The 26,548-nt window shown below is 39.0% G+C and overlaps 2 protein-coding genes across 2 annotated transcripts; one reads left to right on the top strand and one right to left on the bottom strand.

Moving 5' to 3' along the window:
- Position 1: 1 nt before the first annotated feature.
- Positions 2–16,389, bottom strand: ufsp2.L (UFM1-specific peptidase 2 L homeolog). Its single transcript, XM_018230388.1, has 12 exons — positions 16,108–16,389; positions 13,671–13,749; positions 12,141–12,324; positions 11,986–12,040; positions 10,821–10,978; positions 8,235–8,424; positions 6,909–7,055; positions 6,638–6,802; positions 5,121–5,245; positions 3,791–3,867; positions 2,390–2,514; positions 2–145 (listed from the first exon to the last, which is right to left on the bottom strand). The coding sequence occupies exons 1-12, from the start codon at positions 16,108–16,110 to the stop codon at positions 59–61; spliced, it is 1,395 nt and encodes a 464-aa protein (XP_018085877.1). The 5' UTR covers positions 16,111–16,389; the 3' UTR covers positions 2–58.
- Positions 16,390–16,655: 266 nt separating this feature from the next.
- Positions 16,656–26,023, top strand: c4orf47.L (chromosome 4 open reading frame 47 L homeolog; the record flags this gene model as incomplete). Its single annotated transcript, NM_001094745.1, is given in 8 exon segments — positions 16,656–16,683; positions 17,802–17,937; positions 19,496–19,715; positions 22,474–22,611; positions 23,019–23,094; positions 24,280–24,459; positions 24,843–25,009; positions 25,770–26,023. Coding segments are annotated over 7 exon segments (924 nt in total). The 3' UTR covers positions 25,819–26,023.
- Between the last annotated feature and the right edge of the window lie 525 nt (positions 26,024–26,548).

The raw sequence follows: 26,548 nt of genomic DNA, 5'->3' as shown, positions 1-26,548 counted from the left end.
ATTTTCTCTTAAATCTCATTTAATGAGAACTTTTTACAGTGTACCATTAACAATAATATTAAATAGCGGTTGGCCTCTGAGGTAAACACAAATTATAGTAGGCGGTTGCATCCCAAAATTCAGGCCCTTTCCAGCCACACCATCCCTAGAAAAAGGCAAACAAAACCAGTGAGAGTAACAGTGGCAAAAGACTGAACTGCTGAGATCACAGAAATAAAAAAGCCTTTACATTTGACATGTTTACCCTACACAGGCTATATGGTGAAAGTGGATGTTGATATAAAACCAATACAGACCACACCAGCAGCCAATAAGAAGTTTGCTTTTGAACAATTAAGTAAATGCTACCTGCTGATTAGCTGCTCTTGGTAACTAGACCCGGAACAAACGTTAAACTACTTATTACAAAACACCCCCAAGTGAATTGACTATTGTGAACCTCTCAGAGAGGGATCGAGTGGCTAAAATACCCTTCCTACTCACATGAATTGGAAACATCTTGGCAGCAGAAACAGACATTGCAGGACTTAATATGTTAACAAATGGCACAGACCTACAACTAACACTGTATACTCCATGAATAAGGCCTGCGCTTCCAGCAAGGTAAATAATCACATTTATTTGCAGTGATGTCAATCTGAATTGAAAATAATAGGCAGAACGTTTTTATATCGAGTTCTATTTAATTTGCTCATGTTGGGGGGAAAAAAAGTGTATACTGCCCCTTTAAGTAGGTGCCCATCAATTCACTTCTGTAAATACACTACAGAAAAAAAGCTTTTCCCAGCAAATGTCTTCACTTGTGTACTTTCAATTTCATTAGTAGCACAAGGCCACAGGCACATGTAATTGGCTCCTCTTTTATATCTGGTTCTCAGGGAGGAACCACATGCTGTTGACATAATAACGAGCAAAGCATTTTAATTGCTGGGAGTGGAGCTCAAACTTTTTTTTGAAAGTTCACTGTGACTGCACACGCATAAAGGTGGCCATAGACTCAAAGATCCGCTCGTTTGGCGACATCGATATGCCACTAACGGCATGGCTATATCGGGGGTAATTTGAACGTATGGCCGAACGATCGAATTACGATGCGCCAAGGGGCTCCGACGGGTCGGTCGGTTAAAAATCCAACCTTCCCGATCGATATCGTGGCCAGATATCGATCGGGAAGCCCCCATACACGGGCAGATAAGCTGTCAAATCGGTCCAAACGACCGATATCAGCAGCTTTATCTGCCGTGTATGGCCAGCTTAACATGTACGGCACCCCCAATGGGTTTAACCAATCTCTGAATTGAAGGAAAATAAAGGGTGTTAAGTTGATAATAACCCCCAAGTGAGTCTAGCTGCTCTACTCTCCTTAAAAAACACAACCAGCTTGCTGTTTAAAGGGATACTGTCATGGGAATTATTTTTTTTTTTTTCAAAATGAATTAGTTAATAGTGCTTCTCCAGCAGAATTCTGCACTGAAATCCATTTCTCAAAAGAGCAAACCGATTTTTTTTTTATAGTTAATTTTGAAATCTGATATGGGGCTAGACATATTGTCAGTTTCCCAGCTGCCCCCAGGAGCACACTGGCAGATTCGGGGAGATTTAGTCGACTAATTGCCTCTTCTTCAGGGCAACAATCACCCCAAACTGCCTTCCCCCTGCTATAAATGAGAAAATGCCAGCGTAGTGGCACTCGCATCGCTTTGATTTCTGAAGTCGCCCGAAGTTGCATCACGAGGAAACTTGAAGCGCTGCGAGTGCATTGCCGCGGCCGATTTTTCATTTTAGCAGGTGGAAGGCAGTTTGGGGAGATTGTCGCCCTGAAGAAGAGGCGATTAGCCGCGGCAGGAGACTAAATCTCCCCAAACCTGCCCATGTGCCCCTGCCCTTACTGCAAGTTGCAAGTGATATCACCCCCAGCAGCCTAACAACAGAAAAATGGGGAGATAAACAGATAACAGCTCCCTAACACAAGATAACAGCTGCCTGGTGGATTTAAGAACAGCACTCAATAGTAAAATCCAGGTCCCACTGCGACACATTCAGTTAAATTGAGTAGGAGAAACAGCAGCCTGCCAGAAAGAAGTTCCATCCTAAATTTATGTTACCACAAAAAGTACTGTTTTCTGAACTATGGCCAACACGGTCCAACACTCTACTACTTGAAAGAAGACAAGCATCAGCCTGTGGTAGCAGATGAGTGATTAGAATCAGGAAGTGGCCTATCTTGGTAGCCCAAGTGATTTTCCTATAAAAGACTTTTTTTATTTCCTGATTTTTTTTTAATAACCTGTTTATTGGTAAAAACTGAAATAACTGTAGCTCATAAAACATTGTTCAATTTCCTATAAATAAATATTATGCCGATTTTTTTAAAAACTTGCCCCCTTACCTTTTCCAGAATAACATGCAGATCTTCCCCACCTTTGTAGTGTGGATCTAAAATTAAGAATCTAATATCTCCTGTCAACTCACTCCATGCCACCCCAAGAATCGTATGAGCCAGGACTCCACCTCCTGGGAAGTAGAAAAGGGTCAAATAAAAGACAGATTCCATTGTTAAACATAATAAAGATATCCAATTTGCTGCTCAGTAGTTGCAACCCCCAGATTTTGCACCAGTAATGTATTTTGTGGCTTGTAGAACTACAGCTTCAAAGCAAATGTAAACGTTTAAAACCAATAAATGTATCACTGATCAATTAATATTATTAGAGTAATTAATTTTTACAGCAGCGCCACCTGGTGGTCAGTTTTCTGCGATAGGAAGAGAAGAAGAAAGAAAAAAAAAAAAAGAACTGTTCTGATATTTCTCTGCTCAGAAAAGATATAGAAAAAATGATGTTTTCTGATGCTTTCCCTGAACAAAGCAATATTAGATCAGTCCTCTTTATTTCTTCTGACAAGTGGCGTTAATTAATTATTCTAACGGTGTCCATTTTTTTCATATCTTGAAATCTTCAACAAAAAAAAAACAAAAAAAACAGCGAAATACAAAAATAACACTGATCAGGTTTAGATTCCATTTAGGACTGAGGGCTGAACATCCAAGATTGAAAGAAAAAAAAACAAGCCACATTTATTTGAGGCTTTACAATTAAAACACCCCTAAAATGCCGTGGAAAAATATGGATCCACATGCATCATCTACAATCAATAGATCACCTCCCTTCCGTAAGCAGAAATGGCAGTACAGGTATGGGATCCGTTATCCGGAAACCCATTATCCAGAAAGCTCCAAATTACGGAAAGGCCGTCTCCCATAGACTCCATTTTTTCCAAATAATCCAAATGTTTAAAAATGATTTTTCTCTGTAATAATAAAACAGTACCTTGTACTTGATCCCAACTAAGATATAATGAATCCTTATTGGAAGCAAAACCAGCTGATTGGGTTTATTTAATGTTGACATGATTTTCTAGTAGACTTAAGGTATGAAGACCCAAATTATGGAAAGATCCATTATCCAGAATACCCCAGGGCCCAAGCATTCTGGATAACAGGTCCCATACCTGTATATTGAGCAAGAAAGATAGAGGAAGTATGGTGCTGGCACCATAACAAACACACACACACTTCTTTTCTATTGTATTATCTGTATCAAGTTGTTTATCCTTGTGATGCAACTGATATATTGTTTAACATTACAGTTGTCATGGTTGTTCTCAGCAGGAACACAAAAAAAAGAAACATTTTTAGCGTCTATATAACTTATTCCAAGAAAATCAGAAAAATAACCAGGCAGGAGTAGCAAATAGAACAGTTAAAGATATACACATCATGCTGTCTTACCAATCATGACAGGCGTTCCCTCTGATGTGAAATGATGGACAAGCTCTCTCCCTCGAGATGCCAGCTCTGTACCCTGGCTGGGAAAGATCAGTTGTGTTACTGTATACAGTCTGGATAGATTGGTCTGGACATAAGTTCAACACTTTAAAATGTTACAGGTGAAAGCATCTGCTCAGTAAGTATAAGTAGATCCCCTCAGAAACTCCATTTTAGGGCCCCCTTTGAGAAAAGATATTTTTCATAAACATATATTAACCGTGCTTGCCAGTCAGTGCCCCACTGCCCCCCTATTCCTCCAGGGCACATACTTGGGTGCTATTCTCAGCCTTATTTTACACTGTACTTATGTATTACAAGGAAAGGACAGAGAGTACATGGAATCATTTACTTTCATGCAATAAGCTGTGCTCATGACACATGGTTGTAAAGAAACACGGTGCATCAAGTATGAGGGAAGAATGGTTATCTGTTACAGATCTATTATGTGGATGCAGAAGCTGAGCTGATTCCAGGGCAAAGAAAACTTACTGGACCTGTAAACTACAAATCCCTGTATAAGTGATGGAGGGAGGAAAAGCTGTTACTTTATGTAAACAATGGGTTAGAAAATCAGTGCCAATCAGTTGTAGACAGGAGCTGATCCAAATACAGGTGTCTATACTTAGCCCCATATGTCCAAATGCCTCTGCCTTTGGGAACAACTACACGGACAATTTCCCCGTGATTGTGCCGGATCCGTCACAGAGTTCATTCGACGCGACACAACTGCCGGATGCAGACGCAGAATGTTGCTGCGAACGTTGCAACACCATTTGACGTTGCTGTTGCTTACCTTGTTTTCAGTCGCATCCGACTTGACGCCTGCATTTTGGCGCAGTGCATCGGATCCAGCACAAACGCGGGGAAATCGTCTGTGTAGTTGTACCCTTAGTTGTACCCTTAGGGCTCTTACACACGGGTGTTTGTGCACTCCCCTGCATTGCGCTTTTCCTTCATTCAGCCGCAGGGGAACGCAGGAGTAGACAAACAGAATTATAGTCAATGGGGCTGTACTCACACAGATGCATGTAAGTGCCAAACGCAGGTTGGGATGCAGCATGTTGCATTTTACCAGCGTTCGGCACATACATGCATCTGTGAGGGTACAGCCCCATTGACAATAATTCAGTTTGTCTACTCCTGCAGCTGAACGGAGGAAATCACAACGCAGGGGAGCGCACAAACAAATGCCCGTGTGCAAGAGCCCTTACCTATTGATCAACCAACCAACAAGTATTTAATTAAGCCTACTAATTACAAGAATGTTTATACCATAATATAAGATACTCACCTGACAAACATTATTTTTGATGTAATGCCCAGAAGATGGTCCAGTACAAGTTGCACCTCTATGGAACCAATCCATTGCCTGGAGCCTACAAAGGAAGCAGGTTTATCCCCAACGTCAACAAGGGCCTGTAAGACAAGGAGATCATGTAAGAACGTTCTCACACATCATGCATTATAAAAAGCTTATAAAAACTAGTAAGTTAAGTTTTCAGTACAAACGTAGTACAGGTATGGGATATGGTATGTGAAAACTCATTATACAGAAAGCTCCAAATTATGGAATGGCCATCTCCCATAGACTCCATTTTATCCAAATAATCCGCATTTTTAAAAATAACTTCCTTTTTCTCTGTAATAATAGAACAGCTGATCCGAACTAATATATAATTAATCCTTATTGGAAGCAAAACCAGCCTATTGGGTTTATTTAATGTTTACATGATTTTCTAGTAGACACTGTATGAAGATCCAAATTAGTGAAAGATCCATTATCCAGAAAACCCCAGGTCCGAACATTCTGGATAACTGGAGCCATACCTGTAACATTATTTTAGAATGCATTAATCTGGACTGGTAGTTGTCATCCATGCGATCCTTAGATATAATGCTTTAGTCTCCTCCTCGGACAGTTTCTTGCTCACACACCAAAGCTTTATAAATACAGGTATGGGATCCGTTATCCGAAAACCCGTTATCCAGAAAGCTTCAATTTACGGAAAGATCATCTCCCATAGACTCCATTATAATGAAATACTCAAATTTGTTTTAAAAATGATTTGCTTTTTCTCTGTAATAATAAAACAGTAGCTTGTACTTGATCCAAACTAAGATATAATTAATCCTTATTGGAAGCAAAACCAGCCTATTGGGTTTATTTAATGTTTACTAGTAGACTTAAGGAATGAAGATCCAAATTACAAAAAGATCCATTATCTGGAAAGCCACAGGTCCCAAGCATTCTGGATAACAGGACCCATACCTGTAGTAGTAATAATGGTTTAGGAGTAGGGTCTTGCTCATATAGGTTTTGCCAAATCGATCAACCACTAGATCAGGGGTGTCCAAACTTTTGGCTCGCAGGGCCACATTGGAAAAAGAAAAATTTGTCTGGGGCCACACAACAAACCCGTTTGATTTGTAAAAGTAAAGGAAATGCACAGAAAAGAACTACAATGCCAGTTGGATAACCAGATGGATCTATACACTGGAATATGGGACACCTGGATATTAAATAGACATATTATTATTACTAACTGGGCAATGGGCAGAGTCCCCCCATCTCCTATATCCTTTGTGACATGACGTTTCCTCGGGAACCAAGCTGGGCCGCATTCATATGCATCCCGGGCCGCATCTGGCCCCCGGGCCGCAGTTTGGACACCCCTGCACTAGATGGAGCCAAGAACCAGCATTATCAATTCCAACTGATGGAAAGAAAAGACATGGTATATTTGCTACATTAGAGCAAGCACTCTGCTACTAAAATACATGTATTATACCATCAGTAACACAACACACCTGCTGTATCTCCTTGTGGGTTGGAATTGGTTTGTCAGTATAGCCTTGATATTTAAACCAAGAGCATATTGTCTGCAAAGATCGATATGCACAACCCCAGCCATTGTCATCCATGCGATCCTGCATATAGTGATGGTAACTGTACAGTCCCTGCACCAGCGATACCTGTAAGGTGAACAGTATGCGTTAGGATATATATACACACCTTTTAACAACATTGTAGCAGGTTTTCTATTTTTTAATCAATAAAAGAAAAGAAAAAAAACCTCACTGTTGCTCCCTCTAGAGGAGGTGTGCCGAGTTGCAGGTGTGGATTCCTGATGTAGCCATCCTTGTACGGCTCGTCTGGGAAGTGGAAGGCATTGGCTCTTCGAAAGTATGGTCTGTCCAGAGGCAGATTAAACTGTTCATGTAATGCCTACGTTCACAAAAGATACATCTTTTAATAGGCAAATTAAAAAAGAAAAAAACACCTTTACACCTTTATAAATAAACTAATACTTCTATGCAATCATTTATTTAAGTGATCACAATGCACAGTGTTAATTGAACAACAACAGCAGCAGCACTTTATAAATAAGTCATTATTTGACACCAATTTTTACACCTTTTCTTCAGCATGTGATATTTTACATACCCTTATAAATATGTGATTTTGAGTAGATTCTAAGAGCTATGGCACACACAGCTATTTAAACGTTTTTTTCTTTTAATTATGGACTCTGGGTATCATGCAGCCTATCAGATTGTTTTGCCATGAAACTGGGGTCTGAGCTTGGCTCTGACTGTATTGTTCTGGGTTCTGACTGTAATTGGACCTTTTTTTGGCGACTAAATAAAACGAGCTGTAGTTAATTTTATGTAAGGATCATGCAGCATCTTGTGTATCAAGAATGGAGAATTTCCAGAGATAGAACAGATGAACACAATATAGTAATATGTAAGCTTTAATAAAATGGCAATGCCACAAAAAAAATGATGGGACACTGCTGCTTTCACCTCAGTACTCACAGTACAAGCGTGAGGCTAATATAGAATACACCTAGGGGCCGATTCACTAAGGGTCGAATATCGAGGGTTAATTAACCCTCGATATTCGACTGGGAATTGAAATCCTTTGACTTCGAATATCGAAGTCGAAGGATTTAGCGCAGATAGTTCGATCGAACGATCGAAGGATTATTCCTTCAATCAAACGATTAAATCCTTTGAATCGAACGATTCGAAGGACTTAAATCCAACGATCGAAGGAATATCTTTCGATCAAAAAAAGTTAGCCAAGCCTATGGGGACCTTCCCCATAGGCAAACATTGACTTCGGTAGCTTTTAGATGCCGAACTAGGGGGTCGAAGTTTTTTTTAAAGAGACAGTACTTCGACTATCGAATAGTCGAACGTTTTTTACTACGAATCCTTCTATTCGAAGTTGTAGTCGAAGGAGCCCATTCGATGGTCGAAGTAGCCCAAAAATACCTTCGAAATTCAAAGTTTTTTTACTTCGAATCCTTCACTCGAAGTTAGTGAATCGGCCCCCTAGTGTTCTGGTTTTTATTTTAATCTTGTGGAAGTTTGGCATTGCCTGGGAATTAAATGTCACCTGTCTGCAATCCTCTAGCTGAACATCTGCAACTCCTGCAGGATAGATCACTGTAGCCAGCCCTTGATCTGGTAGCAAGAAGTGGTTTGGTTCTGCTACGTAGAAAGAAGTTCCCTTCATGTATTTCAAAAGGCATTTTTCCATCTCTGAAAGCTGATGTGTGAGCCCATTTACAAGCAACTGTCGCACTCTGTTAAAAGAAAATACATTATATAGGATTACGATTAGTGGTAAGTGTGTGTTAGGCTGGTCTCTTTTTGGTAGCAATAAACGTGGGTACAGTCACACTAGAGCAAGGATGGACAGCCTTTCTCTCAGTCTCTTTGTGCAGTTGCACTAGAACGCCCAGCATCCTTAAGCTATTGTTGGAATGCAGAAAACTGCAACTCAACAGTATATGGACAACTTGCACAAGTGCAAGTATGATGTAGAAATTGATATTCTCAGACAATTTTTAATTGGTTTTCATTTTTTTGTCATTCTGAATTATTTAGCTTTTTGTTCAGCAGCTTTCTAGTTCGCAATTTCAGCAGCTATCTGGTAGCCAGGATTGGGGTGCACCCTAGCAACAGGACAGTGGTTTGAACGAGTGACTAAAAACATGAATAAAGGGACTTGCATAGAAAGAGAGGTATTATATAACAGCAATAGCACTAAAATTGTAGCCTTGCAAACAGCGTTTTTTGGCTGCTGCTATTAAAAAAAAAACAAAAACCTGTATAATAGAAGGGTCCATACATAAAACTTAGGAATTACATGCTTCCTTGGGAGCAGAAGGAAGTTAATCCAATCTTTTAAATGAATAGTGTTTTAATGTTCTGAAACATGATTTTTTTAAAACTACAGTAATTTGTTTTGCTCTGTCTCAGTTAACAGTTTTTAAAGAACTAAACCCTATCCTGAACCTCTGGCCTGTTGCGGTTGCCATTCCAAATAATGCACATCTGTATGCTTCATACTAGGGATGCACCGAATTCAGAATTCGGCCGAACCATATCTGAATCCTAATTTGCATATGCAAATTAGGGTCGGGAAGGTAAATCATTAAACAAGGAAGATTTTTGTTCGGTATGCGGCCGAACCTTTTATGAAGGATTCTGGGATTCGTCCGAATCCCAAATAGTGGATTTGGTGCATTCCTACTTCATCACGGCAACAGCATTTTCTTTGCACTATTTCACATGCCCTTAATACGTCACTTCTAATGCACCATGTCATATCCTACTCCCTCTCACTTCTCTGGCTTGTGGTCAGTGATCATCACCTACCTTTGTCCTGCGGATACGTATACTAGTCTCACCGACTCTTCCATGAGTGGAAGTTACATCAATAAAGATGGGGACCATGGTGATCACCATTGAGGAAAACTTTAAGTGTTTGATTTATAAACCTATCCGCAAAATAAACTATGCGGCTGGGGATGGAAAACCATGCCCTTTCGAAAAAGGTATGAGTTCAAGTAGGAAAGTGCTACGTTTAACCCTTGTTTAACATTTCCTCTCTTATAGTCTAACACAGTGATCCCCAACCAGTATCTCGTGAGCAACATGTTGCTCTCTCCCTTGGATGTTGCTCCCAATGACCTCAAAGCAGGAGCTTATTTTTGAATTCCTGACTTGGAGGCAAGTTTTAATTGCATAAAAAACAGTTGTACTCTCAAACAGTCTCAATCTAGGTTGACAATCCACATAGGGGCTACCAAATGGCCAATCACAGCCCTTATTTGGCACCCCAAGAACATTTTACATGCTAGTGTTGCTCCCCAACTCCTTTTACTTCTGAATGTTGCTCACAGGTTCAAAGGTTGGGGATCCCTGGTCTAACATAACACTGGCAAATTCCATATAGCAGTGCTACAAAGTAAATACATTTTGCAATTTTTTTTATTTTGCTCTATTTATTGTACAATCATCGCAATGCTCCAAGCACAATAATATAAAAATGTTCTTATCTGAAAGTCAAAATACACACATCTTACTCTCAGCAACTCGATATTCCCCTCAGGCTCAACATGTTTCACACTCCAATAGCACTTCTTCAGGCGGTCAAGGGATACTTCACCGGTACAAAACTTTAAATAGCCATCCAACTGATTACTAAAAGAGGAGTGCTTAACTCTTTCCCTACTGGAAGATGTTTAATATAAACCCATGAAACAAAGCAGGACTGAAACTGTTTTGCCATAAAAAGGAACCAGAGACATTAACATGCGTATTAGCAAATATACTAAGGCTATGAGCACACAGAGCTGTAGGCTCAGCTACTCTCAGCCTACTATTTTTGCAGGCTGAGAGAAGTGGATCTGCACTATGCCCCATCTCAGTTGATCTGAATTATATCCGTCAGTGCGCGCTCACATGCAGTGGAGGTCAACCCAAATACGCAAAAGGAGGCATCTTGGGGGTGACTTCCACTTCGCTGCATGTGAACACATACTAGTGGAAGCGGTTGAGATAAATGGAGCAGGGGCACGGAACAGATCCTCTTCTCTCAGCTTGAGCAGCGGCATCTACACTAAACAGGCAAGCACAAAAAAGCTGTAGTTTAAAACATTAGTAATTTCTTTTTTAACTAAGATCTACTTACTTTCCCCAGGCCTCATCAGGTGAAACAGAAACCACTGTATCAATGGGTAATACCATGTTTACAAGTTGCTGGCTAGAGATGTCCTGATGGATTACTGGAGATACAGCTTCAGAGGAGGTACTCCTCTCAAATAAAAGCTTGATATTTACCATTTGTTGCTGTGAGGGGTAAGACAAACAACAGCAGAGTCAATTAAATTAACAGTGGATTATTTTGTTGTATTAAATACATATGAACTTTTATCGTGTTATTCTTAGCAACCTTTTACTTGGTCTTCATTATTATTTGCCTTCCTCTGCACTCCAAAATGAAATGAAACCTGCAGCAATTTACACAAAAGCAGATTTTGCCAACAACCTGCAATGTTTCGTGCATTGTGGGTGTCCTGCAATTGTGTGCAAGGAGGAACAGGGTCCACAAATGAATGGGGTCGGGCCTGCAAAGGTATGTGCAAATAACTAGAGAAATACTTTAGATAAACAAGTTTAGTTTTCTGGAGTACTAGTTGAAACAGGAGGAAACGGGGGCAGGTTTTAAGGCTTTCCTCAGCTGCCCCAGAATGCATTGGGTGTTTTTCCATAGACACATAGCTATGGCAATGACTGGCACGACAAAGTGCTTTCCCATTGGAATCCATTGAAATTTATGCATATAAAACACTTTACAAGCGGCGATCTAAGTCTAGCACTTAAAGACTGCCACATATAAAGTGATTTACATGTGGATTTCAATGAATCTATACAGGAAGATTTTTTCCAATTTTTTTGTCACCTGCAGAAGACAAATTTTTTGCAGGAAAAAAAAAAATCACCCTGTCTATAATAGACCTAAAGGCCTGATGATCATTTACAATGTTTAGATAACAATAATAACAACCAATAAATGTTTTGGGCAAGCAAAGTAACAATATGAATACATAACCAAGGATTACACACAGTTATCCAGAGTTATTTTTGACCCTAGACAATTTTGCCCATCTGCAGTAACCTATGGCTACCAATCAAATTGTTGCATTCATTGTTGTACCTGCAGCTGGCTGAAAAAAAAGTCAATCACTGATTGGTTGCTATAGGTTACTGCCCACAGGCAAATTTGGCCAGTGTTGATAAATAAGCCCCGGGGACTTGCCATATACAGCAATTGCAAATGGAATTTTTGTTCATACCAAATCTTGGCTTTTTTTCTCTTTCTTTTTAGAAACTTTGCGCTCATCATCCACCCTGAAAAAAAAAGAATTAAAGAAGCACAAAGTAAACAAAAATAGTGAAATCCGAGATCCTCTTAAAAAAACAAAAATAAACAGAACTAGTGTTTACTCACTGAATAAAGCGCAGAATGTCTTTGCATGGAGTATCATCGCTTAGTTCTGTGGGATGTGTGCATGTTCCTGTGTTGGGCCATATGTACAGAACACTGTTGCAAATGTTCAGCACCAGGGATTCTGAGAGGAGCTTGGAAGAAAGGTCACACACTGCTCTAAAAAGAGCTTTTTTAGCAGATGTTTCTATTATATCACAGAAAGTAAAAAGAAAAAGGAACAGTACAGATCAGATTGGCTTAGTTGGAAATGCCTTATTATATAGACATATGTCAGTTAAGTCAATAAATATATAGTATTTTATACAGAATTCTAAAGTGTTTTTTGAATCTTCAAGAAATTGGTGCTTTTAACATTTTTCATATGCTTGAGAAAGGGCGTGGCCTTGAAACGTTGCACTTCCGCACTAGAAGTGCAAAAAAGCAAGGATTTATCCTGCATAACCAAGCCTTGTGTGATGGTAATTTTGTTCTAATTTAACATTTGAGACAGTGACCACAAGCATACAAAAGAAAAAAACACACAAGCCTGTTCAGAGAAAAGCAACCAAGCTTCTAACTTTTTGCACCCCCAAGTAAATAGGCCTTTACTTCTCCTATAAATGGATGGGAGGCCTAAAGAATGGCAGGGGTTATTTACTGCCAAAAAAATAGTGCTTTGAGGAGAGTAATAATAAAAAATACAGGTTACTGTATGGGGATCTCCCTCATCCCCAAATTTGTACTCAGACAAACATCGCTTTTGGATGTGGGTGCACAAATACCATACACAAGGCTATACATAGTATGACCATCTTTTTAATGTTGTATTCGTTCGAGTCTATAGCCAGAGTGATAGGAATTGCAGGAAGTGAAGATGAGCTATTGTGCTGGATGGCATGGTGCCTACCACATTCATGAACCAAGGGATTTCAATGATACAAAGATACTGGTAGAGATTGTTCACCCAACATACATGTACTGAACACTGCATGAAATGTGCTACACCGACGCTAAAAAATTATTATTCAAAATATTAATGCACATCAAAAGTTACCTATAGCTCATGTTGATGGTTTTTCACTGATAGGGCTGCTTTTGTAAGTAAGTATTTGTTCCTAAACCTGACTGTTTTGCCAACCTGACTGTCCCTTCTCAACTTGTCAGTAATAGTTTCTAATGTTAACAGACTGCTAAAGCTCAAATATGGCAGCCCCCTCAAAGAGGAACATGGGGGATCAGATGGGTAATGTAAAAGCATCTGTAAATACTTTGGCAAAATTATAAATAGCATGCAAAGACAATATTATGATGTAAAAAAGGTGTAATTACTGGTGTCAGTATCTCTTTAAAGGGCACCTATCGCCTTCCAGTGGGGGAAATAGTATTTTTTGCAGAAAACCCTTTGTGGAGTCTCTGCCAACACACACACAGGAGCACATGCATGCGCATAATGAGTGAGTGGGCCGATTTGATCATTATGCACATGCGTGTAACAGTGTACTGGTCGATGTGTCCCCTCCCCAATCCTACGTCACTCACATGAGAACATACCATCAGTCGCAGTCAACGGGAATGACAAATTCAGGCCACCTCTGATTCTGAAAATGATGCAGGCCGACGTTATAACAACCTGAAGATTAAAACAGAAAAGACATCTGCATTGTCTTCATTTTGTCACAGTGATAATAAAGGACAAAGTTTCCTTGCTCTAAACTATCAGATAAAAGACAAAGTTATTGTTATAACCGTCCATTACAGATCAGACTGTAGGTAAAATGGTACCAAATACTGAGCTGTCACTTGACCAGTATTTTATCATTTCTGACACTTAAAAAACAAAAAATACTTGATTGCAATGTTATTTATTAATAGGTTAGATAAATATTATTGTTAATCCAAATCAGAGGAATGACCAAGAGGACAAGGCAAAATTATTGGCCCAGAGTCAGATGTACATGTGTAAGAAATATTCAATGCTCCCAAAACAGTTTTCTGTGGCAACGTGTTTCAGACTAGAAAAGAAATGGTGCAAAATCAGGGAAGTGCATGATATGTTGAGGAACCACAAAAACAGTGTAAAACAGGGGATGTATAATTGAGGTTTAACATTAACATTATTGCTTTAACAGAATCTAGCCTGTGGTGTGTGTGGGTTCTACCTGAGTGGGAGAGCACATACATCCCCTGTGTCTAGTATAACACTCTTACATTACAGCTATGATCAAGAAACCAGTTATCCAGAAAGCTCAGAAATATGGAGATGCCATTTAGCAGAGCCCCATTTAAACAAACAATTCTTAAGCTCCCCATAGATGCGACGATTCTTTTTGCGGAACGACTGATTTTAGGGAAGCCCGACCAATCCTTCGAAATTATCGTGCGGTTAGTGGGATTCGAACGATCGTACATCCTTCGATTTTTCGGCCGACATCTGTCGGGAAATTGATCGGCCAGGTCAAAAAATCTTTGTCGGTCCCAGTGCAATCTATCTATGTTTGCAGGGCCAAGCAGGCAGCTCCCCCTTGTTTTCCTGGCAAATTGGTCTTTTTAGTTGATGGTAAATTCGTACGATCGTTCTGAGAAGATCGCGGTCTCACGATCAGGATCTGATCTTTTAAAAATCTCAACATCTATGGCCAGCTTTAGTTTTTGAATTCTCCACCATAAGACAGTACCTTGAGTTATAGATAACTAAATTGAGATTAAATCATGCTAATGGAAAAAAAATCCTTAATTGCCTCAAAGGGGTGGTTCACCATTCCAAAAGTTAATTTTTGGTATGTTATAGAATGACCAAATATAAGCAACTTCTCAAATGCCTATGAATAAGTACCAGAGGGTATGAAACGCGTAAGGCGGAATACCAGTTGGTCTGTATGCCTACTTTTTTAATCCTATGCAATTTTCCCAGTGCTTCCCTTAACTTTTAGTAAGTGGGCTCACCTTCTTAATTGGGTCACACCATAAAGACCAAAAGATTCATCAATACACATTGTATGAAGGAGGCTGTGCTGCAAAACATTTATTCCAAAATATACAACATGTTTCGAGTCAGCAAGAGTCCTTGCTGACTCGAAACGTTGTGTATTTTGGAATAAAAGTTTTGCAGCACAGTACTGCGGATGCTTTGTGGCCTCCTTCATTCCATGTGTATTGATGCCTACTGTTTTAATTCTGTTTTAATTCTATGTTAAATAAAAGCTAACTTTTTAACTCAATTCTGGAGTTTTTTGGGATATATTTTTGTGCTTGATATATGTTCCCTGTAAACTGGGGGCTATATCCCAGCAACTATGGCCCTTTAGACAGGCCTCTAGACTGCAGCAGATAAGCTCTATGTTACAACTTTTCATTTTTTTTTATATATAATTATATTATTTTCTTAATTATATTATATATCTTCTTCTGACTCTTTCCAGCTTTCAAATGGGAGTCACTGGCCCCGTCTAAGAACAAATGCTCTGTAAGGCTACACATTTATTACTATTGCTACTTTTTATGACTCATATTTCTATTCAGACCCTCTCCTATTTATATTCCACACCCTTATTGAAATCAATGCACAGTTGCTAGGGTAATTTGGACCCTAGCAACCAGATTGCTGAAATTGCAAATGGGAGAGCTGCTGAATAAAAAAGCTAAATAACTAAAAAGAAACACACACACACACAAGAAAAAAAGAGAAAACCAACTGCAAATTGTCTCAGAATATCACTCTCTACATCATACAAGTTAACTCAAAGGTGAAAACCCGCTTATGTTTAATCTGCATCACATTCACCTGTATTTGAACTACAAATCCCAGCATGCCTTTAACAGCTGGAGGGCTTAAGGTGAACAACCCCCTATACATGGTAAACATTTTCAAAAGGCATTGCTCAATATATGTATTTGTTTCTGTTTCCCCACTTCTAGCTCGTGTGAAGCTAGGGATTCGTTCAGCCCTGTCAGAATACATTTACTGCGTGTGTGCTGTGTGGGAACTTACCATGTCTGCTCCTCCAGTCACTTCCTCGGTTTACGGCAGCCCCTAATGATGAGCTGTACACAAACTACTTCCTGCCTCTTTCTTCAACTCAAATTTGTACCCTTAAAGATTTTCAGCGCGTCTTCCTCCCAGCTGGCAAAGTTTAACAAAACCTCTGGCAAAACACTAAAGCATCGCAAGTTTAACAGCCGTAAAGCTATCATAAACACAGTGACAGAACCATGGATATGCCTACAACTACAGGCAGAAATGCGCATACGCCAAACTGCAGGGACTACATCTCCCATAATGCATTGCGTGTCAATGACTCGAAGTCGAAGCTGTACCAAGTACTAATGTAGGGGTGGATGTGGCCTTTCTGTTTGGATAAACTTTCTAATCATCATGTCACGCATTTGTTTACATATTCTATCCAATAGCCAATATCAGGATAGGTAATAGGCAGCGTTTTAATATGAATGTAGAAGGCTTTAGTGTGACGTATTATAACCCTACTCGGTGCTGAATGGAATGTGCTGCTCTGTCTCTGTAGCAACCAGATGTAACAACAGTTGTAGTGAGAGACACAGCACTGAGGTGAGAGGTAGAGACTCTGGGGTGGTTATCTGCTGAAATAAATAAGGACATATTAATTCAATATTCAGGTGTAACATGGCCTCATGGGCACAGACTGCTAGCAGTTATGTCAGGTTCTGATACAACGTGTGATACAGAGAAATAATGTTCATGGTGACATTGCAATACTTGAAGCCAATGTCTACCTGGATGGTATCCATGGAAAAGTACTTGTAGTGTTCTGAAGATAGGGCTTAATGGTGCTTTTAGTGCAAGCCATGATAGGGGATCATTTAACAACATAGATGCAAAGTAGCACCAGTGCTGTTACCCATGGCAACCAAACGAATTACTGTTAAAGAATAAGGAAAAGCAAATTCACCGCCGGGTGCTAATGTGTTTGTCTTCACCCCAGTGAATAAAATTGCTTACATAGTAACACAGGCCATAAACCCTCTGTGAAAAATGCAGCAGCCCAGTTATTTCTATCAGAGCTCTGCATCACAATTTTAACTTGTTCTTTAAGGGTTAGTTCACACGAGGAGATTCGGAGGCAACTTCAGGCGACTATGGAAAACGCATCGCCGCGGGTGCTTTAACACAAGCGACTTTTCATTATAGCCTATGGGAAAACACGCTGAGATTGTCGCTCAGAAGACGAGGCGATTAGTCGTCAGGCGACAATATCTCCCCGAATCTCCTCTTGTGAACTAACCCTTAGGGATCTATTGTGCTAATGATTGTAAAAAAATATGCTATTCTGAAAGCAGAATGGTTTAGCATTGCTTCCTGTTTTTCTGTCCTTCTTTTACTTCTCTTTACTTACTTCATTTTACAGGTGTACATATATAGTGGTACAATGTCTGCAGGATCTTTCTGCATATAACTTCAAAATGTCTAATGTCTTATTACGAATGTTGTATGAACTATGTCTTGTGCCTCATTGTACCTAAAATAAAAATACATTTAAAAACGTACTATTCTGCGCATGTGCAGACCCTGGGCAGTGCAACGGATCTGTAGAAGCATGAGCATAAATTGGGGGCTCATTGTGATATATTTAGCGTAATGTTTGGAATTTGAACATATGTAGACTGAAAATCAAATCTTAGAATTTCAATTTTAATCCCTTCTTCAAGGTATTATTTCCACTGGCCTTGTCATCCCCTCATAGTTTTACAATGCCTGAAGGAAAGACTGATATGGAGAGGATTGGCCTCTTCAGTGAGATGGGCTACACCAGCATTGGAGATAAATATGCTGCCCCTGGCTCCAGTAAGTATGTACTCGATCCTGTGTACAAGGCTGGCAGGTCATCTGTTAGATGAATGTGTCTCTTGACCAATGCATTGGCTTCTTAAAGTGGCCATACATGGGCAGATAAAGCTGCCGATAACGGTCCTTTAGGCCAATTTTGCAATTTATCTGCCCGTGTATGAGGGCTTCCGATGGGTCTTCCCAATCAATATCTGGCCACGATATCGATCGGTAAGGTTTAATTTTTCCGCCGACCAACCCTTCGGAGCCCATTGCTCCTCGTTGTAATCTGATTGTTCGGCCCCAGGGCCGAATGTTCGGATTACCCCGATATAGCCCTGCCGTTGGTGGGCATATTGGTGAAAGATCTCCTCATTTGGCGATGTCAACAGACGAGTGGATCTCTTCATGTATGGCCAGCTTTATATAGGAAGAGATGTTTCCAGGATCTCACCCGCATGGCTAGAATATGATGAGATTATATGAAGAGTGTCATGAAGATACTGAAGGTTCGTGAAGAGTGTGTAGATTTCTTGTTACTAGACTTTCAGCGTTTGGAACAACACCTTCTTCCTTCACCACATAACCCTTCTCAAGTTACATTTCTTACCCAGCACCCCTTTACTGTCATCCAAAATGTTTAGTTATCCCCATGTAGTTTATACAGGGTTTGTATCTTCTTTCTACCTTGCTGTATGTTTCTTCCCTCCCTTAGGTGCATTTGCCTCTCTCTACTAGTTGGGTTTCTCTACCTCCAAACACCATAACCCCCTTTGCAAATTGCCTTTGACACATTTCCAATCCATAAACATTGCCTTTCTGCATTTTTTTTCACCTGCTATGCCTCCTCATATTGGTGTGTATTTCTGTTCTCTCACTATTTAAGGTATATTACCCTTAAATAGCCCTCTTCTTTTTCCACAGACTGCTGCTTTCTCGCACATACCTATACCTATAACATCTTAAGATACAGTTCGGGCCTTGTATTATTATCTACTTTCTCATCGGTCATTATCCACCCTTCCAGTGAAAACTCTATGAGATGATCAGCTCCTTTACTAATGTTCTGGCAGGGAATTACCAGTCTGAGTCTCTCTTCCCATCAGCAGTAACTCCAAGGGGCAGGCTGTCTCAGTCAGCTTCATGGCTTATACTTCTACAGTGTGCCCCTCTCCACCTGGCCATTTTTTTGTGTGTACTTCATTGTTCCAGTAGGTTCTTCCTACCAATTTGCATACCCAGGGCTGCCAAGGCAGGCTTTCACCTTTGGAACTTTCTTCTTATCACCTATTAGTTCTCAGGAACAGTCAAAAACTGCAGAGTGGACCCCAACGGGAGGTGATACCCACCTACCTGATATTTGGGTCAACCTTGGTCATGGGTGGATGTATGCAGGTGGCCCCCCAGACTACAGAAATAGTCTGCAGGAATCTTCCAAACTAATTTTCAGTCAGCGTTGCAACATTTGTCTTGTATGTGACAGTTTACTGAATTCATATGTAAACCCTTCAAAGTTAAGTATGGATAATTGTTCATTCTGAATGTTCTTTACAAATGAATAAATTGTGCTTTTCAGAACCTTTTAATGAATCTGCCAGTAAGAACAGACAAATGCTTCCTGGAGGCTCCAAATCCATGGCTAATATGCTGGGGGGATACTTTGATGGCCAGTTCAAAAGAGTTTTTGAAGGGGAATCATACTCTGATCCTTTCAAGCAAAGAAGACAGCATCGAATGCAACAGAGCAAGAAGAATTTGGGGAAGCCCTTCCTCCCATCCAGTGGAGAGAAAAAGCGGTAAGCGAGGAAACACATTACTCTGAAAAATGTTAATATTAAGGGTTCTGTTGTCCCGAATGCGTTGTTCCTAGGGTGTGTTTTCTGTATTACGATTCCTTCCATAATTTGGAGCACCATGCCTAAATATACTAAATCATATTGTCATCCGTATGAATTTGTGCTGAGTTAGTTCAAATTTACAATTCGTTATCTTATTTTGTCCAATGTTTTTGTCAACATTAGGACCTTTATCAAGGATAAGAAATAGTGACTTGTGCAATCTTAAATACCGGTAAACCTTTGTGAAAATGGAGCTAAGACGAGAGCAATCAATTCATGTCTCAATGGAGTTCATTTGAATATGCAAAATACCAAACATATTGAGGTGCATTTCACTAGTCTATCCACTAGGTGTCTCACATATCAATCATAAAGTGACAGTACATTCCATTGCGCTGCTATATCAAATATACCATAGCAACTGTGCATTTTACTAAAATACACATTTTCTATGTAGGGTAAATCTTTACTGTTAAATATTAAAAATATAGGTATGGCATCCGTTATCCAGAAACCCGTTATCCAGACTCCATTATAATCAATAATCAAATAAACCAAGTTTTTACAAATGATTCCTTTTTCTCTGTAATAATAAAACAGTACCTTGTACTTGATCCAAACTAAGATATTATGAATCCTTATTGGAAGCAAAACCAGCCTATTGGGTTTATTTAATGTTTACATGATTTTCTAGTAGACTTAAGGTATGAAGATCCAAATTATGGAAAGTTCCATTATCCGGAAAAACCCAGGTCCCAAGCATTCTGGATAACAGGTCAATTACCTGTTCATTATAATGTGTTACAGTGATCAAGTGTAAGATTTAATAATGTATCAAAAATGAAATAACATGTTATACTCTTTTATATGGTTTAAAAATGGTGCAGTGTGTCCAGTGTACCTCACCACTGTTTCAATTAGAGAATTGAAAGTTTCATTATAAATGGACTGTCTTAAATTGTTTCCAATGCAAAGGTCTTTTATTTTATAATGGAACTTTTAATTCTTAAATTAAAGCACACTGTTTATGTACACAAGATACCGAAACATTGGACACGAGTGTGTGAAAATAATTTTTTTTTGTTTTAAATTGAATACAAGCAAGTGCTGGTCCTTACCAATCTCTCTCTCTCTCTCTCTCTCTCTCTCTCTCTCTCTCTCTCTCTCTCTCTCTCTCTCTCTCTCTCTCTCTCTCTCTCTCTCTCTCTCTCTCTCTCTCTCTCTCTCTATGAAATATATATATACAAGGGAAAGTTGTGCTCACCACTAATTTTTAAAAAACAGGAGCAGTGAGCAACTCCATGTTGTAGCTCCTGCCCAGGTATAGTCAGGTGATCCCACTGGTGTCTAATAAAAGGGCAGCCAAGTTTGGGAGTTTTACTTTGAAAGCAGCAAGTAAGCTGCAGATAAAACTTAGACCCTTCTTAATGAATCAGATGAAAATTGAGCATAGGACTGGCCAGATATGGGATGTCTTTGATGTAGTTGGCCAGGGTAAGGCATTTTTCAGTAGCAGTATGCACAAAATGTCTTAAAGAAATTGAAAATGGCTTGAGTGCTGAGGACCTCTTGTATTTGTTTGTATATATATATATATATATATATATATATATATATATATATATATATATATATGCTAAAGATCTCCTGAGAGTGACTGAAACTGATCCATACATAAGGATATTGTCATCAAGGATTTCCATGACCATATAAGGCGACAAGGCCAAAGATAGGGTAATCTCTCAAAGGACATGCATATGCAGGGCTGCCATCAGAAAACACGGGGCCCCGTACAACAAAATATTCTGGGCCCCCTTGTCCCCGCCCCAGCATGACCCAAAGCCCCACCCCAGATCCCACCCACATCACATTAAAAAAGCCACACATTCATCCTAGCTAAAACACCCCCCCCCCAAACAAGTTATAAAAAACAAGTTATAGCATGTCCCTACAAGTTAAAAAAAATAATTGGTGGCTAGCCCCCTTTCCACAAGTTATAAAAAAAAGTGGCCAGTGCCCCCTATAAGTTAAAAAAAAAACATTGCTGGTCAGGGCCCCCCTTAAGTTTAAAAAAAAAACATTGGTGTCCATGGTGCCTCATAGAAGTAACATAAAAAACATTGGGGGTTAGGGGTTAAAAAAAAAAAGACCTGTTTTAAGATGACTGCTAGCAGAGCTTTGACGTTCCCTCACTAGCATTCGACCTGTCATTGAACACGAGGAGGCACAATCTATTACAATCACCAGAAATCCTGTCTCTCTACATGCAAAATTTGTGCAAAAGGCAGTTATTTTGTTGTATTTTGTTTTTACTGGAATCAGTTATTTTAGTGAGCTCTAATACATCTTATAGGAAAGGGAGCCCCCCTATACAATATATAGGATCATTCATCTGACACCCAACTGCTGTATGAAGACAGAATGAAGAGAAACAGGTGCTGAGAGAGAAAAAGTGAATATAAACTTGATTATTTCAGAAACAATGCAGAATTTTTAATTGATTGTATTTAGAAAGTTTATTACTTCTGTATGAGGAAGCTTATATTTGATTTTCATTTTCGCGATAGTTCCCCTTTAATATCCATTTTCATATTTCAAAGTGTAATGATTATTTCTTGTTTCTGAATTATATGTGACATTAAGTTGTTTATATGTGTTATTTATAACACATATGTTGTGTGATGTTGTGTACACATGTTTATATTCTTCATTATAGATCTGGATTGGGCAGCTTCTATGGCACATTAGGAGGTCCGGTAGTAGCATTTAGTGCTGAGCTAAAATCAAGGAAAGCATACACTGCACCAGGGAAAAACTTCTACACTAATCCTCCAAAAGACGGCAGTGGATATGGGTAAGAAACTGTACATAATGTCTGTACATCATTGTTTAGTGGCTTGGTACTGTGGGTAAAGTCAGTCTACTGGGACCTGATGCATATTATATGGTGTTGTGATCCAATCATTTTAGGGCTCAAAGTATTAACAAGTGCAAAGGTTGGTTGAGTAACCCACAGCAACCAATCAACAGGTAGCATGTACAAGAAAATAAATTCCAGTGCAGCTCCTGTATTTCTAATATGTGTGGCTTGGGGGGATGAAGTATACAAGCAGCCTGGTTTAATAGTGCATAAAAGCAAAATCTGTCCCTCGATCCTTGTAACTGATCACTTTCAGGCAGTACATTCAGTAAGAACTTTTGAGTAATGTTGTTTGCATACATCTTTGCTACACATTTATTTTTATATTCTCCTTTTAACAGATATCCCAGTGTAACCATAGGTAAACCATACCCATACTCCTCTGAAAATTATGACATCTCAAGAGAGCTAATAAAGGTAAAATAAACATTATATATTTCATCAATACATCATTCCAAAAAGAAGAGGCTCATTCACCTGGAAGAAACCTGCACAACTTTGAAAATTAAAATGCCATGTGTTTGTTTCTTGCGGGTGATGCCTGTTGTGCTTATTTATGTTACGGAAGAGGGACCATAGAAGCCCTATATTTTACACATGCCAATTGTATAGTACAGGTCTCTGTTTGTGCATTGTAACCACATGTCTTCCGTTTGGGGTGTGTGAAATATGTACATGTGGCCAACCAATTTGTTGTGAGTGCACCTTGCACTTCAGCTCCATATAAGAGTCCTGCGCAGAACCAATTTTTAAGACTCGAACCCGCAGCCTGCGACCCAAACCGCAACCCGCATATTAACCCAGTTTGATCCGCTACCTGACCCCGACCCACAACTGCCTTATCTGCAACCTGTTCCACAACCCGCCGTCTACCATTAAACAGGAAGTGATGTTGCTGGAAGTGACATTATCAAAAGTGGGGGGGACAGAACAAAATTTTGTAAAATTTTAAAAGGAGTAAAATATAGACAATATAACATGAGATATTACATTTAGATGAGACCTGCTACCTGACCCACAACCCGCAGAATCGCATCTATACCCGCACCCAAAAATCCTATCCTCATCCCGCAGGGTACCCACTTTTTTTTACGGGTAACTCACAACTTGAAATTTTTGCTTATTTATGAAAAAACATGAATGTAAAACAATTGAATCAATGCAATCGGGAGGAAAAACTCAAATTAATTGAGTTATCGATGAAAAAATGCCAGTAGCTCAAATTGATCAAGTTTTCAAGTGTAAACCTACGGAAAAAACCAAAATCATGAAGGCTAAAAACATCTTCAAATGGTTCAAAGGACCTCTGCCATTGACTTCTACATGACTATGCAAGGTTTTAGCTAGAGTATTTTCTGATCCAAGCTTTTTGCAGCTTCGAAAAATTTGAGTTTTTTATACTGAAAATTTCGAGTTTTTACAGAAACTACCCTCGGAAAGTCATATTTTTGGGGAAAAACACAACTTGAGCTTTCAAAAATAACCCCCTAATAGTCCACCTAATGAAAGAGGAGCTAAGGAGACAAGAAAACTGTTTGTAAATTCTGGTTCCTGACAGTGTCAATGTCTTTTCCATAATACATTAAATGATTTTCTTTACAGAAGGAAATTGAACATCACAAATCAAAACTGAAGGGAGGAGCTTTTAAATTAAACCTACATCCAAAAGATTATTTTGAGCCAAACCCTTACTATACAGATAAAACTCTGCCACCACTTAAGGTTCATTCTCAAAAAAAAGAAACTGAAAAACCTTTTAAACCAAGTTCACCAGCTAAAGAGGTAGGTCTGTGAGAATTCATTAATACAACCTGGTGCCCCATTAATGCTTAGACTTATGTCACACATTCTATGTTGTCTGCTGGCCAACCAACCAGGCAACTGTAAGGCCTAAATCCAGCTGTGCAGTATGTCATTTATTTTAATGAGAAAAGCTGATGTTGAGAACATGAAAGCTCCCAAACATGAATGGTAAATTACAGAGGGCTGCCATTAGATAACAAAGGCAGTCAATATACATTGGGCTGGGGGGCTGTTTGGGCTCTGTGTACTGAAATGCCATGGCCTATTTTGAATCCCGGCCCAGACCTGCGTAGTGTTGTGCAATGAAGCAGTTATGGGCTCAATCCAGTGCCATATAATATATCTCTACTTTATGTTTTCAGGCTGGTGGAATGAAAGCTGGAACCTTTGACCCATACCCTACTCACTCCAATGATCCTTACACAGCAAAGCCTTCCAAAACTCCTGTCAAAGAAAGAAAGGTTTTCCATCCTCCAGGTGGACCAAAAACATATCCAGTTCACAGTATTTTAACCTCAAATGTAATAAAGTAAGTGTAAGCTACATGAATAACATTTATTTCTTGAATGCTCAGCTGCAGACCATGTTGGGTGGTTTTACTGTAGGTCTGTCTTACCCCCAAGACCATTTTCATTATTATAATTGATATAATGGACAGAGCTCAAAAAAGTAGTGTACCGGTATTATATGCAACTGTTTTATATATTTATGGAGCCTTTAAGCGGCAGCACAAAAACAAGAGAGTTTCAAAACTTGGCTACTTTCCTGCCTCTTAGATTTTGGAAGGGGAGGTCAAAAATTTCAGAAGTGTGTTGTTTACATGTATGTTGTTGTACTCTATGCTATATATATATATATATATATATATATATATATATATATATATATATATATATATATATATATATATATATATATAAACATCTCCATTGTGGACAGCACTCCATAATCAAACAGACTGAGTAAAGCATTAGATCATTGAAAGGTTTATTGGTGGACCAACGTTTCAATTCCGGAATTGAAACGTTGGTCCACCAATAAACCTTTCAATGATCTAATGCTTTACTCAGTCTGTTTGATTATGGAGTGCTGTCCACAATGGAGATGTTTGTAAAAGTTTTACGGCCTGGCACCCAGCATTTGGATTACCCTTTTGGTTGTGCGTTCCTACTTCAGTTGGATTATATATATATATATATATATATATATATATATATATATATATATACATAGTACATTTTTCTATTTAATATTTTATATTTTAACCATTATTCTTTTTTTTTCCTTAGGTCAGTCACTGCGTTAAATTACAAGACTGTAAATCTAGCGTCATATTAGGTGCTCAACGAATCAGCAGAATGTAAATGAATAAATGGGATGTGTGTGAGGACAATCCCTGTGTTTTGTTTTATACACCACATAAATATATTTTTTAAAGTAATTCATAGGAGGATTACTGAAAGTCTTAATGTACGTTACTTCTAAATTATTTACAGTGTCACCTTATGGTCTGAGGTAAAAATAAACAATTTTCTGATTGAAATTAAGTGCAAAGAGATTTCCTTGAGTTTATATTTGGGCCAAAGGCAAACTTGTTTTTTTTTTTTAAAAAAAGGTGTTTATGTAAATGCTTGCAACATTTCTTGTACAGGTAAAGGATCCGTTATCTGGAAACCTGTTATCCAGAAAGGTCTGAATTAAGTGAATTCCTTCTCCCATAGAAAATTTTTTAAAACTATTTCCTTTTTCTCAGTAATAGTAAAACAGTACCTTGTAGTTAATGTAAACTAAATTATAATGCATCCTTATTGGAAGCAGAAGCAACTGATTTGGTGTATTTAATGCTTAAATGATTTTCTAGTAGACTTAAGAAATGAAGATTGGAATTACAGGAAGATTCCTTATCCGGAAAACCCCAGGTCCAGAGCATTCTGGATAACAGGTCCCATACATGCCGTATCTTTGTTGTAATAACAATTTCAACATACTGACACCATGACGGCACCAAAAGAGCGACAGTTATCAGAACTTATGGTAAATGTACTCACCAAGTCCTGAATATTTGAAT

The sequence above is a fragment of the Xenopus laevis genome, chromosome 1L, assembly GCF_017654675.1.
Source record: "Xenopus laevis strain J_2021 chromosome 1L, Xenopus_laevis_v10.1, whole genome shotgun sequence".
Taxonomy (NCBI): Eukaryota; Metazoa; Chordata; class Amphibia; order Anura; family Pipidae; genus Xenopus; species Xenopus laevis.
The sequence above is the reverse complement of the archived record's forward strand: the minus strand, read 5'-3'. Positions and strand labels throughout refer to the sequence as shown.